The 14,115-nt window shown below is 56.8% G+C and overlaps 1 protein-coding gene across 1 annotated transcript; it reads right to left on the bottom strand.

Annotated features, from left to right (window-relative positions):
- Window positions 1-1,786: 1,786 nt before the first annotated feature.
- LOC147096653 (homeobox protein SIX1-like) lies at window positions 1,787-14,099 on the bottom strand. The gene is made up of 3 exons (XM_085973207.1): window positions 13,393-14,099; window positions 4,613-4,776; window positions 1,787-2,233 (listed from the first exon to the last, which is right to left on the bottom strand). Exons 1-3 carry the CDS (start codon window positions 13,786-13,788, stop codon window positions 1,954-1,956), a joined length of 840 nt encoding a protein of 279 aa, XP_085829333.1. The 5' UTR covers window positions 13,789-14,099; the 3' UTR covers window positions 1,787-1,953.
- Window positions 14,100-14,115: the final 16 nt, after the last annotated feature.

Below are 14,115 nucleotides of genomic sequence, written 5' to 3'. Positions count from 1 at the left end.
TGGGATTAGACTGGGTGGGATATTAAAGGGTGTGGGGAGTGAGGGAGAGAGTGGGATTAGACTGGATGGGATATTAAAGGGTGCGGGGAGTGAGGGGGAGAGTGGGATTAGACTGGGTGGGATATTAAAGGGTGCGGGGAGTGAGGGGGAGAGCGGGATTAGACTGGGTGGGATATTAAAGGGTGTGGGGAGTGAGGGAGAGAGTGGGATTAGACTGGGTGGGATAGTAAAGGGTGTGTGGAGTGAGGGAGAGTGGGATTAGACTAGGTGGGATATTAAAGGGTACGGGGAGTGAGGGGGAGAGTGGGATTAGACTGGGTGGGATATTAAAGGGTGTGGGGAGTGAGGGGGAGAGTGGGATTAGACTGGGTGGGATATTAAAGGGTGTGGGGAGTGAGGGGGAGAGTGGGATTAGACTGGGTGGGATATTAAAGGGTGCGGGGAGTGAGCAGGAGAGTGGGATTAGACTGGGTGGGATATTAAAGGGTACGGGGAGTGAGCGGGAGAGTGGGATTAGACTGGGTGGGATATTAAAGGGTACGGGGAGTGAGCGGGAGAGTGGGATTAGACTGGGTGGGATATTAAAGAATGTGGGGAGTGAGGGGGAGAGTGGGATTAGACTGGGTGGGATATTAAAGGGTGCGGGGAGTGAGCAGGAGAGTGGGATTAGACTGGGTGGGATATTAAAGGGTACGGGGAGTGAGCGGGAGAGTGGGATTAGACTGGGTGGGATATTAAAGGGTACGGGGAGTGAGCGGGAGAGTGGGATTAGACTGGGTGGGATATTAAAGAATGTGGGGAGTGAGGGGGAGAGTGGGATTAGACTGGGCGGGATATTAAAGGGTGTGGGGAGTGAGGGGGAGAGTGGGATTAGACTGGGTGGGATATTAAAGGGTATGGGGAGTGAGCGGGAGAGTGGGATTAGACTGGGTGGGATATTAAAGGGTACGGGAAGTGAGCGGGAGAATGGGATTAGACTGGGTGGGATATTAAAGGGTGCGGGGAGTGAGAGGGAGAGTATGATTAGACTGGGTGGGATACTAAAGGGTACGGGGAGTGAGGGGGAGAGGGGGATTAGACTGGGTGGGATATTAAAGGGTACGGGGAGTGAGAGGGAGAGTATGGTTAGACTGGGTGGGATATTAAAGGGTACGGGGAGTGAGGGGGAGAGGGGGATTAGACTGGGTGACTCGTGGTTAGCTGGCCTGTTTTCTCAGTCTCCAGTCAACCTGAACAAACTTTATCCAAGTTTCTTTTCTTTCTGTTGTACAAATACATCTCAATTTTCCCTTTCCGCCCAGCTTCTCCCGCCCCCCCGCCCCACTCTCACCCCCCGCCCCCCCGCCCCAATCTCACCCCCCGCCCCCCCAGCCCCACTCTCACCCCCCCCGCCCCCTCGCCCCCCCGCCCGCCCCCCCTTGCCCCCCCGCCCCACTCTCGCCCCCCCCACCACCCCCCCTCCACTCAGACACCAAGCAGGACCCCCCTCATTTTTGTAACTTTATTAGAAAATACACTTTCATTAGAAACTTTCACAATTATTGCATCTCATCCAAATTCTGCAGGAGCCGGCCGGTGAAGGAGTGGGGGGTCCCGGACCTGTCCCGGGGCAGCAGTGGCCCCGCGACAACCGACAACCACTCAGCCCCTCCGTGCACAGAACAGCCAGTGTCTGCACCTTGCCTGGCCGCACCCTCTCACCTCGCCCTCTGTAGACCGGCCTACTTGATTAGTAAAATAGATTTCCGCTAACTAGTTCAGTAGTTTTTCATAACTTTAAACTAAGTTTGTAAACTTTTCTCCTAACTTTATTTTTTTTTTACAATTTAATAAATCTTTTAGTGCTGAATTTCCGTTCCGTCACTGGGCGACTTCCTGCTCGCTGCCCGAACCCAGTTTTTGCTTCTTCTTTTTCCCCTCAAACCATCCCCTTCCCAAATCATTTTCATCCGTTCAGGAGCCCAGGTCCACCAGGCTGGAGGTGAGAGATCCAAGGATGGAGTCCTGCAACATGCGAGGGTGCATGAGCTCCGGGTGCTGAAGGCCGGCGCTGGTCAGCGGGAGGATGGAGTTCACCGACTGAGGGTACAGAAGTCCAGGGGCCCCAGCTCGAGGGTCCGGGCTCTGGTCTGGAGAGACCTCCTCTTCGTCGGAGCTGCTCAGGAGGAGTTTCACCCCGGACAGCTGCTTCTGGGGCTGTTTGCAATGAGGGTTTGAATTCTCCGTGTTCTCCCTGAATGGAAGGAAGAATGGGTCCATTATTTCCAAGATCTTCATCAAGGTATCAGTGAGACCGTTAATGCTATCTGTCAAACAGATCAATAATCTATGGATTAGATCAATCGTTTTTAGTGTGCCCCACCTTAAAGACTGAGATTATCTGCAGCACCCCTGGGACCAGCAAACAGGGTGAGACAGTGTCAGCCCTGGTTTAGTGGTATCCCAGGCCCTTCCCGTTCCTGGATTACTCCCTATCCTCTTCCCTTCCTGTTCCTGGATTACTCCCTATTCCCGACATTCCTGTTCCTGGATTTTTTTTTTATTTGTTCATGGGATGTGGGCGTCGCTGGCAAGGCCCTCATTTATTGCCCATCCCTAGTTGCCCTTGAGAAGGTGACGGTGAGCCGCCTTCTTGAACTGCTGCAGTCCGTGTGGTGAAGGTGCTCCCACAGTGCTGTTAGGGAGGGAGTTCCAGGATTTTGACCCAGGATTACTCCCTATTTCCAACCCTTCCCATTCCTGGATTACTCCCTATCCCTCGCCCTTCCATAAGACCATAAGAACATAAGAAATAGGAGCAGGAGTCGGCCATTCGGCCCTCGAGCCTGCTCCGCCATTCAATAAGATCATGGCTGATCATCGACCTCAACTCCACTTTCCCGCCCGATCTCCATATCCCTCGATTCCCCGAGAGTCCAAAAATCTATCGATCTCAGCCTTGAATATACTCAAAGACTCAGCATTCACAGCCCTCTGGGGCAGAGAATTCCCAAGATTCACAACCCTCTGAGTGAAGAAATTCCTCCTCATCTCAGTCTTAAATGGCCGACCCTTTATCCTGAGACTATGACCCCCTAGTTCTAGACACTCCAGCCAGGGGAAACAACCTCTCAGCATCTACCCTGTCAATCCCCTTCAGAATCTTGTATGTTTCAATGAGGTCACCTCTCATTCTTCTAAACTCCAGAGAGTATCGGCCCATTCTACACAATCTCTCCTCATAGGACAGCCCTCTCATCCCAGGAATCAATCTAGTGAACCTTCGTTGCACCGCCTCCAAGGCAAGTATATCCTTCCTTAGATAAGGAGACCAAAACTGTGCACAGTACTCCAGGTGTAGTCTCACCAAGGCCCTGTACAATTGTAGCAAGACTTCCTCACTCTTATACTCCAACCCCCTTACAATAAAGGCCAACATGCCATTTGCCTTCCTTATTGTTTGCTGTACCTGCATGCTAGCTTTCTGTGTTTCCTGTACGAGGACACCCAAATCTCTCTGAACACCAACATTTGAAAGTTTCTCACCATTTAAAGAATATTCTGTTTTTCTATTCCTCCTACCAAAGTGAATAACCTCACATTTCCCTACATTATACTCCATCTGCCACCTTACTGCCCACTCACTCAGTCTGTCTATATCTCTTTGCAGACTGTGTGTGTTCGCCTCACAGCTTACTGTTCCCACTCCTGGATTACTCCCAATCCCAGCCCTTCCCATTCCTGGATTACTCCCTATCCCTGGATCCCATTCCTGGATTACCCCTTATCCCTGGATCCCATTCCTGGATTACTCCCTATCCCTGGATCCCATTCCTGGATTACTCCTTATCCCTGGATCCCATTCCTGGATTACTCCTTATCCCTGGTTCCCATTCCTGGATTACTCCTTATCCCTGGATCCCATTCCTGGATTACTCCTTATCCCTGGATCCCATTCCTAGATTACTCCTTATCCCTGGATCCCATTCCTGGATTACTCACTATCCCTGGATCCCATCCCTGGATTACTCCTTATCCCTGGATCCCATTCCTGGATTACTCCCTATCCCTGGTTCCCATCCCTGGATTACTCCCAATCCCTGCTTCCCATTCCTGGATTACTCCTTATCCCTGGTTCCCATTCCTGGATTACTCCTTATCCCTGGATCCCATTCCTGGATTACTCCCTATCCCTTCTTCCCATTCCTGGATTACTCCTTATCCCTGGTTCCCATTCCTGGATTACTCCTTATCCCTGGATCCCATTCCTGGATTACTCCCTATCCCTTCTTCCCATTCCTGGATTACTCCTTATCCCTGGTTCCCATTCCTGGATTACTCTCTATCCCTGGATCCCATTCCTGGATTACTCCCTATCTCTGGATCCCATTCCTGGATTACTCCCTATCCCTGGATCCCATTCCTGGATTACTCCCTCTCTCTGGATCCCATTCCTGGATTACTCCCTATCCCTGGATCCCATTCCTGGATTACTCCTTATCCCTGGATCCCATTCCTGGATTACTCCCTATCCCTGGATCCCATTCCTGGATTACTCCCTATCTCTGGATCCCATTCCTGGATTACTGCCAATCCCTGCCGCTTCCCATTCTGCCGGTACTCCGGCCTCTACCTGTCTTTGGTCTCGGCCGCTCTGTCCCGCTGTCTTCGGTTCTTGAACCAGTTGCTGACCTGTGTGGTGGTCAGTCCAGTGGCTTCGGCCAGTTCCCTCTTCTCCCGAGGTGAGGGGTACGGATTGTGCAAATACCATTCCCGCAAAACACCCCGAGATTTCTCCTAAAGAGCAGGAAAGGACGGAAGACAGAGGAAGAATCGGAGAGAAAAGGGATGAGGTCAGGAAGGAGGAGTTAAAATGAAAGCTTCTGAAAAATCAAACATTCCGCAAATATCAAATAAATTCTAATGATGTTACTAAATTAAATAAATATTTAATTCAGTTTAAATCAGTGTTTCTCCAGCACTTAAATTGAAAAAGACCCATTCATTTCTAATATCAGGAATCAAACTGTCCCTTAGAGAGAGAAACAGAGACAGACACTGCCAGAGGGACGGAGACAGAAACTGCCAGAGGACAGAGACAGACACTGCCAGAGGACAGAGACAGAGACAGACACTGCCAGAGGGACGGAGACAGACACTGCCAGAGGACAGAGACAGACACTGCCAGAGGGACGGAGACAGACACTGCCAGAGGGACGGAGACAGACACTGCCAGAGTGATAGGGGACAGAGGATGACATGCATAGACCCACTGCCACAGACAGAGACAAAAGACGCATGACAGACAGACACAAATAGCAAGTGGTGTGTAGAGTCACACAGACACAGACACAGTGGTGTCACAGATAGTGATAAATGATCCACACAGAGAGTGATACTGACAGAGACTCAAACAGGCAGACATAAGTGACACAGGGAATCATCCTTGACACAGACACAGATACATGGACACAGATTCACAGGCACAAAGAGTGAGACGGAGAGATATGGATACACACACACAGATACATGGACAGACACAGAGAGACACTGTACACAGACAGATTTCAACACCGACGCCCCCCCAACACCGACCCCCCCCAACACCGACCCTCCCAACACTGACCCCTCCCCCAACACTGACCCCCCAACACTGACCCCCCAACACCGACTCCCCCAACTCCGACCCCCCAACACCAACCCCCCCAACACTGGCCCTCCCAACACCGACCCCTCCCCCAACACCGACCCCTCCAACACTGACCCCCCCAACACCGACCCCCCCAACACCGACCCCCCCCAACACCGACCCCTCCCAACACCGACCCCCCCAACACTGACCCCCCCCCAACACCGACCCCTCCCAACACCAACCCCCCCAACACTGGCCCTCCCAACACCGACCCTCCCAACACCGACCGCTCCCCCAACACTGACCCCCCCAACACTGACCCCTCCCCAACACCGACCCCCCCAACTCCGACCCCCCAACACCAACCCCCCCAACACCGACCCCTCCTCCAACACCGACCCCCCCAACACCGACCCCCCAACACCGACCCCCCAACACCAACCCCCCAACACCGACCCCCCAACACCGACCCCCCCAACACCGACCCCCCAACACCGACCCCCCCAACACCGACCCCTCCAACACCGACCCCCCAACACCGACCCCCCAACACCGACCCCCCCAACACCGACCCCTCCAACACCGACCCCTCAACACCGACCCCCCAACACCGAACCCCCAACACCGACCCCTCCTCCAACACCGACCCCCCCAACACCGACCCCTCAACACCGAACCTCCAACACAGACCCCTCCTCCAACACCGACCCCCCCAACACCGACCCCTCCCCCAACACCGACCCCCCCAACACCGACCCCCCAACACCGACCCCCCCCAACACCGACCCCCCAACACCGACCCCCCAACACCGAACCCCCAACACCGACCCCTCCTCCAACACCGACCCCCCCAACACCGACCCCCCAACACCGACCCCCCCAACACCGACCCCTCCAACACCGACCCCCCAACACCTACCCCCCAAACACCGACCCCCCAACACCGACCCCCCAACACCGACCCCCCCAAACACCGACCCCTCCAACACCGACCCCCCAACACCGACCCCTCCAACACCGACCCCCCCAAACACCGACCCCCCAACACCGACCCCCCCAAACACCGACCCCTCCAACACCGACCCCCCAAACACCGACCCCTCCAACACCGACCCCCCCAACACCGACCCCCCAAACACCGACCCCTCCAACACCGACCCCCCAACACCGACCCCTCCAACACCGACCCCCCAACACCGACCCCCCAACACCGACCCCCCCAAACACCGACCCCTCCAACACCGACCCCCCAAACACCGACCCCTCCAACACCGACCCCCCAACACCGACCCCCCAAACACCGACCCCCCCAACACCAACCCCCCCAACACCAACCCCCCCAACACCGACCCCCCCAAACACCGACCCCCCAACACCGACCCCCCCAACACCGACCCCCCCAACACCGACCCCCCCAAACACCGACCCCTCCAACACCGACCCCCCAACACCGACCTCCCCAACACCGACCCCCCCAACACCGACCCCTCAACACCGACCCCCCCAACACCGACCCCCCCAACACCGACCCCCCAAACACCGACCCCCCCAACACCGACCCCCCAACACCGACCCCCCAACACCGACCCCCCAAAACCGACCCCCCCAACACCGACCCCCCCAACACCGACCCCCCAACACCGACCCCCCCAACACCGACCCCCCAAACACCGACCCCCCCAACACCGACCCCCCAACACCGACCCCCCAACACCGACCCCCCAACACCGACCCCCCAACACCGACCCCCCAACACCGACCCCCCAACACCGACCCCCGCAACACCGACCCCCCCAACACCGACCCCCCCAACACCGACCCCCCCAACACCGACCCCCCCAACACCGACCCCCCCAACACCGACCCCCCAACACCGACCCCCCAACACCGACCCCCCAACACCGACCCCCCAACACCGACCCCCCCAACACCGACCCCTCCAACACCGACCCCCCAACACCGACCCCCCCAACACCGACCCCCCCCAACACCGACCCCTCAACACCGACCCCCCAACACCGAACCCCCAACACCGACCCCCCCAACACCGACCCCTCAACACCGAACCCCCAACACCGACCCCTCCTCCAACACCGACCCCCCCAACACCGACCCCTCCCCCAACACCGACCCCCCCAACACCGACCCCCCCCAACACCAACCCCCCAACACCGACCCCCCAACACCGAACCCCCAACACCGACCCCTCCTCCAACACCGACCCCCCCAACACCGACCCCCCAACACCGACCCCCCCAACACCGACCCCTCCAACACCGACCCCCCAACACCGACCCCCCCAAACACCGACCCCCCAACACCAACCCCCCAACACCGACCCCCCCAAACACCGACCCCTCCAACACCGACCCCCCAACACCGACCCCCCCAAACACCGACCCCTCCAACACCGACCCCCCAACACCGACCCCCCAAACACCGACCCCCCAAACACCGACCCCCCAACACCGACCCCCCAACACCGACCCCCCAAACACCGACCCCCCAACACCGACCCCCCAACACCGACCCCCCAACACCGACCCCTCCAACACCGACCCCCCAACACCGACCCCCCAACACCGACCCCCCAACACCGACCCCCCAAACACCGACCCCCCAAACACCGACCACCCAACACCGACCCCCCAACACCGACCCCCCAACACCGACCCCCCAACACCGACCCCCCAACACCGACCCCCCAAACACCGACCCCCCAAACACCGACCCCTCAACACCGAACCCCCAACACCGACCCCTCCTCCAACACCGACCCCCCCAACACCGACCCCTCCCCCAACACCGACCCCCCCAACACCGACCCCCCAACACCGACCCCCCCCAACACCGACCCCCCAACACCGACCCCCCAACACCGAACCCCCAACACCGACCCCTCCTCCAACACCGACCCCCCCAACACCGACCCCCCAACACCGACCCCCCCAACACCGACCCCTCCAACACCGACCCCCCAACACCGACCCCCCAAACACCGACCCCCCAACACCGACCCCCCAACACCGACCCCCCCCAAACACCGACCCCTCCAACACCGACCCCCCAACACCGACCCCCCAACACCGACCCCCCAACACCGACCCCCCAAACACCGACCCCCCCAAACACCGACCCCCCCAACACCGACCCCCCAACACCGACCCCCCAAACACCGACCCCCCAAACACCGACCCCCCAACACCGACCCCCCAACACCGACCCCCCAACACCGACCCCCCCCAAACACCGACCCCTCCAACACCGACCCCTCCAACACCGACCCCCCAACACCGACCCCCCAACACCGACCCCCCAACACCGACCCCCCAAACACCGACCCCCCAAACACCGACCCCCCAACACCGACCCCCCAACACCGACCCCCCAACACCGACCCCCCCAACACCGACCCCCCCAACACCGACCCCCCCAACACCGACCCCTCCCCCAACACCGACCCCCCCAACACCGACACCCCCAACACCGACCCCCCAACACCGACCCCCCCAACACCGACCCCCCAACACCGAACCCCCAACACCGACCCCTCCTCCAACACCGACCCCCCAACACCAACCCCCCCAACACCGACCCCCCCAACACCGACCCCTCCCCCAACACCGACCCCCCCAACACCGACCCCCCAACACCGACCCCCCCCCAACACCGACCCCCCAACACCGACCCCCCAACACCGACCCCCCAACACCGACCCCCCCAACACCGACCCCTCCCCCAACACCGACCCCCCCAACACCGACCCCCCAACACCGACCCCCCCCAACACCGACCCCCCAACACCGACCCCCCAACACCGACCCCCCAACACCGAACCCCCAACACCGACCCCTCCTCCAACATCGACCCCCCCAACACCGACCCCTCCCCCAACACCGACCCCCCCAACACCGACCCCCCCAACACCGACCCCCCCAACACTGACCAACTCCAGCCTCAAACACAAACTGATTCTGAACACAAACACCCCAAACAGCCAACTACAGGAAACTCTTTGGTATCCGGCACCGACGGGACCGGCGTGTTGCCGGTTGATTAAAAATTCCGGATGACGGAGAGGGTTATCTACCGAGGCTATTTTTAACAAAGAAAAATTAAAAAATCAAGAAATGTGCAGTATACAGTAATTGGGTACTCACCTACAGAATGTTGTGTTAAATGGATGGTGGAAGATGCTTGATTAAGTACAGTACTGCCAGTTGAGGGTAATCCATAACTCTTTAATTACTTAACAGTAAAACAAAACTTATACAGTAAACAGAAAAATGGCGGATCGGAAGAGACTCCCGGCAGCGCGGGAGAGTCAGACTCCTGTTATTGAGGTGTTCCGACTTCCGACAGTGCCAAGAAGCCGAGTAGTGGCAGTTTGGAGAACTACCCCCACTGACTAACTGGGCCACCGTGGGAGACTCGGACTCGGCAACATTGCCGGTTATTGAGGTGTTGTTTTCAGAGTGAGAATTTTGCCGGTTAATAGAGAATTCTGGATATTTAGGTGCCGTTTAAACAAGAGTTTCCTGTATCTCCAAACACCAGCTGACACCAAACCTCAATCCCAAACACCGGTCAGCTGAAAAAATCAACCAAATAACACTTTCAGAATCATCGATTTATTCCCCAAAACACCAACCAACCCAATAAATGTCAACTCAGCCCCAAATCTCAAACCAACCCCTCCCAAAGCAAACCCGCCTCCCCAAACAACCCTCGGAACATCAACTGTCTCAACCTCAACACCCAAATACTGACCAACCCCCAAATACTGACCAACCCCCAAATACTGACCCTTCAAATACTGACCAACCCCCCAATACTGACCCCCCAAATACTGACCAACCCCCAATACTGACCCTTCAAATACTGACCAACCCCCAATACTGACCCTTCAAATACTGACCAACCCCCAAATACTGACCCTTCAAATACTGACCAACCCCCCAATACTGACCCTTCAAATACTGACCAACCCCCAATACTGACCAACCCCCCAAATACTGACCCCCAAATACTGACCAACCCCCCAATACTGACCAACCCCCAATACTGACCAACCCCCAATACTGACCAACCCCCAATACTGACCAACCCCCAATACTGACCAACCCCCCAATACTGACCCTTCAAATACTGACCAACCCCCAATACTGACCAACCCCCCAATACTGACCCTTCAAATACTGACCAACCCCCCGATACTGACCAACCCCAAATACTGACCAACCCCCGATACTGACCAACCCCCGACACTGACCAACCCCCGACACTGACCAACCCCCGACACTGACCAACCCCCGACACTGACCAACCCCCGACACTGACCAACCCCCGACACTGACCAACCCCCGACACTGACCAACCCCCGACACTGACCAACCCCCGATACTGACCAACCCCCCAAATACTGACCAACCCCCAAATACTGACCCCCAAATACTGACCAACCCCCAATACTGACCAACCCCCAATACTGACCAACCCCCAACACTGATCAACCCCCCAAATACTGACCAACCCCCAATACTGACCAACCCCCAAATACTGACCCTTCAAATACTGACGAACCCCCCAATACTGACCCCCCAAATACTGACCAACCCCCAATACTGACCCTTCAAATACTGACCAACCCCCAATACTGACCCCCAAATACTGACCAACCCCCCAATACTGACCAACCCCCCAATACTGACCAACCCCCAATATTGACCAACCCCCAATACTGACCAACCCCCAATACTGACCAACCCCAAATACTGACCAACCCCCAATACTGACCAACCCCGATACTGACCAACCCCAAATACTGACCAACCCCCGATACTGACCAACCCCCAGTACTGACCAACCCCCGATACTGACCAACACCCGATACTGACCAACCCCCGATACTGACCAACCCCCGATACTGACCAACCCCCGATACTGACCAACCCCCGATACTGACCAACCCCCGATACTGACCAACCCCCAAATACTGACCAACCCCCAATACTGACCAACCCCCAATACTGACCAACCCCCAATACTGACCCTTCAAATACCGACCAACCCCCAATACTGACCAACCCCCCAAATACTGACCCCCAAATACTGACCAACCCCCAATACTGACCAACCCCAATACTGACCAACCCCCAATACTGATCAACCCCCCAAATACTGACCAACCCCAAATACTGACCAACCCCCGATACTGACCAACCCCCGATACTGACCAACCCCCGATACTGACCAACCCCCGATACTAACCAACCCCCAATACTGATCAACCCCCCAAATACTGACCAACCCCCGATACTGACCAACCCCCGATACTGACCAACCCCCGATACTGACCAACCCCCAAATACTGACCCTTCAAATACTGACCAACCCCCAACACTGACCAACCCCAACACTGACCAACCCGCAATACTGACCAACCCCCGATACTGGCCAACCCCCGATACTGACCAACCCCCGATACTGACCAACCCCCAATACTGACCAACCCCAAATACTGACCAACACCCAATACTGACCAACCCCCAATACAGACCAACCCCCAATACTGACCAACCCCCGATACTGACCAACCCCCGATAGTGACCAACCCCAACACTGACCAACACACAATACTGACCCTTCAAATACTGACCAACCCCCAAATACTGACCAACCCCCAATACTGACCAACCCCCAATACTGACTAACCCCCAATACTGACCAACCCCCCAATACTGACCAACCCCCGATACTGACCAACCCCAAATACTGACCAACCCCCAATACTGACCAGCCCCCAATACTGACCCTTCAAATACTGACCAACCCCCAATACTGACCAGCCCCCAATACTGACCAACCCCCAATACTGACCCTTCAAATACTGACCAACCCCCAAATACTGACCAACCCCCAAATACTGACCAACCCCCAATACTGACCAACCCCCAATACTGACTAACCCCCAATACTGACCAACCCCCCAATACTGACCAACCCCCGATACTGACCAACCCCAAATACTGACCAACCCCCAATACTGACCAGCCCCCAATACTGACCCTTCAAATACTGACCAACCCCCAATACTGACCAGCCCCCAATACTGACCAACCCCCAATACTGACCCTTCAAATACTGACCAACCCCCAATACTGACCAACCCCCCAATACTGACCAACCCCCAATACTGACCCCCCAAATAATGACCAACCCCCAGTACTGACCAACCCCCAATACTGACCAACCCCCCAAATAATGACCAACCCCCAGTACTGACCAACCCCCAATACTGACCCCCCAAATAATGACCAACCCCCAATACTGACAACCCCTCAATACTGACCCCCCCCCCAACACTGACCCCCCAAACCCCAACACCAACCAAACATCAAAAATCAACTTCCAGAACAACACGAACCCCCAACAACAACTGACCCCCCCCAAACACCAACCAACCCCACAAATGTCAACTCAACTCTCGGAACGCCGACCATTGGCGCTTGCTGCTCCTGCCAATTTCGGGGAGGGATGGGGTGGAAATTCCTGCCCCTGCCCGGACCTCTCGCCGTCATTTCCTCCGTTGAATAGTTTAACCCTCTCCCCACGGTCACCGGCCCGCTGAGCCGGGATGGGACCGGCGTTTTGGGGGCTTCGAATAGCCCCATTGGGCTGGTCCCCCGGTCTATACCCCGGGCTCTAACCCAAGAGCTTCTACATAAAAGTTGCCGAATATCCGCGCACAGGAGGAGCCGAGGTGAGATTGGGAAGCCCACCTTGAAGCAATAGCTGGTCTCCTCTCCATCCCAGATGGTCCTGGGCAGCGGAAATTTCCTCCGGACCCTGTACTTGCCCACTGCCCCTAAGGGTCTTCCCCTCAGCTTCTCAGCCTCCGTGTAATGAGCCTTCAGCCACAGCTGCTGGAGCTTGGGGTGACTCTGGATCGAGAACTGGCAGCTCTCCAGGATCTTGTAGAGCTCCCGGAAGTTGCCCCGGTGAAAGGCCACCGCTGCCTTGGCTTTGAGGACACTCTCGTTCTTGTGGAGGTGGTCACAGGCCGGCAGTGACCACAGGAACCTGCCCAGCCTCTCGATGCTGCCTCCCTGCTGCAGAACCTCGCAGACACAGGCCACCTGCTCCTCGGTGAAACCAAACGAGGTCAACATGGACATGTTTCCAGGGAAGGCCCACAGCTGCAAAGAGTGGGAATGGGGCAGCACAGAGGTCCTGCTGCGCTTGTGTCTTGGGTCAGTCTGCAAACCCCCTCAGCTGAACTCTGGATAACTGCTCCAGCAACAACACCCACCCTTCACCACAGCTATTGGCTGCTCATCAGACCCCTGGGGGAGGGAGCAGGATCAAGTTTTCTTCAATAATTCACCAAAGAGATCGTGTCACTAACAGAAACCCGATCCCCCGCTAAGGCCAAGCATTCTCCAGCCTCCTGAGGCAGACGCGGCTGTTAAGCAGAGATTTAGACTGGAAAGTGAAGACTACAC

This window comes from Somniosus microcephalus, chromosome 34 (genome assembly GCF_052327205.1).
Source record: "Somniosus microcephalus isolate GS21.2 chromosome 34, FLI_Smic_1.0, whole genome shotgun sequence".
NCBI lineage: Eukaryota > Metazoa > Chordata > Chondrichthyes > Squaliformes > Somniosidae > Somniosus > Somniosus microcephalus.
Note: the sequence above shows the minus strand (reverse complement) of the source record. Positions and strands in the feature narration are given on the sequence as shown.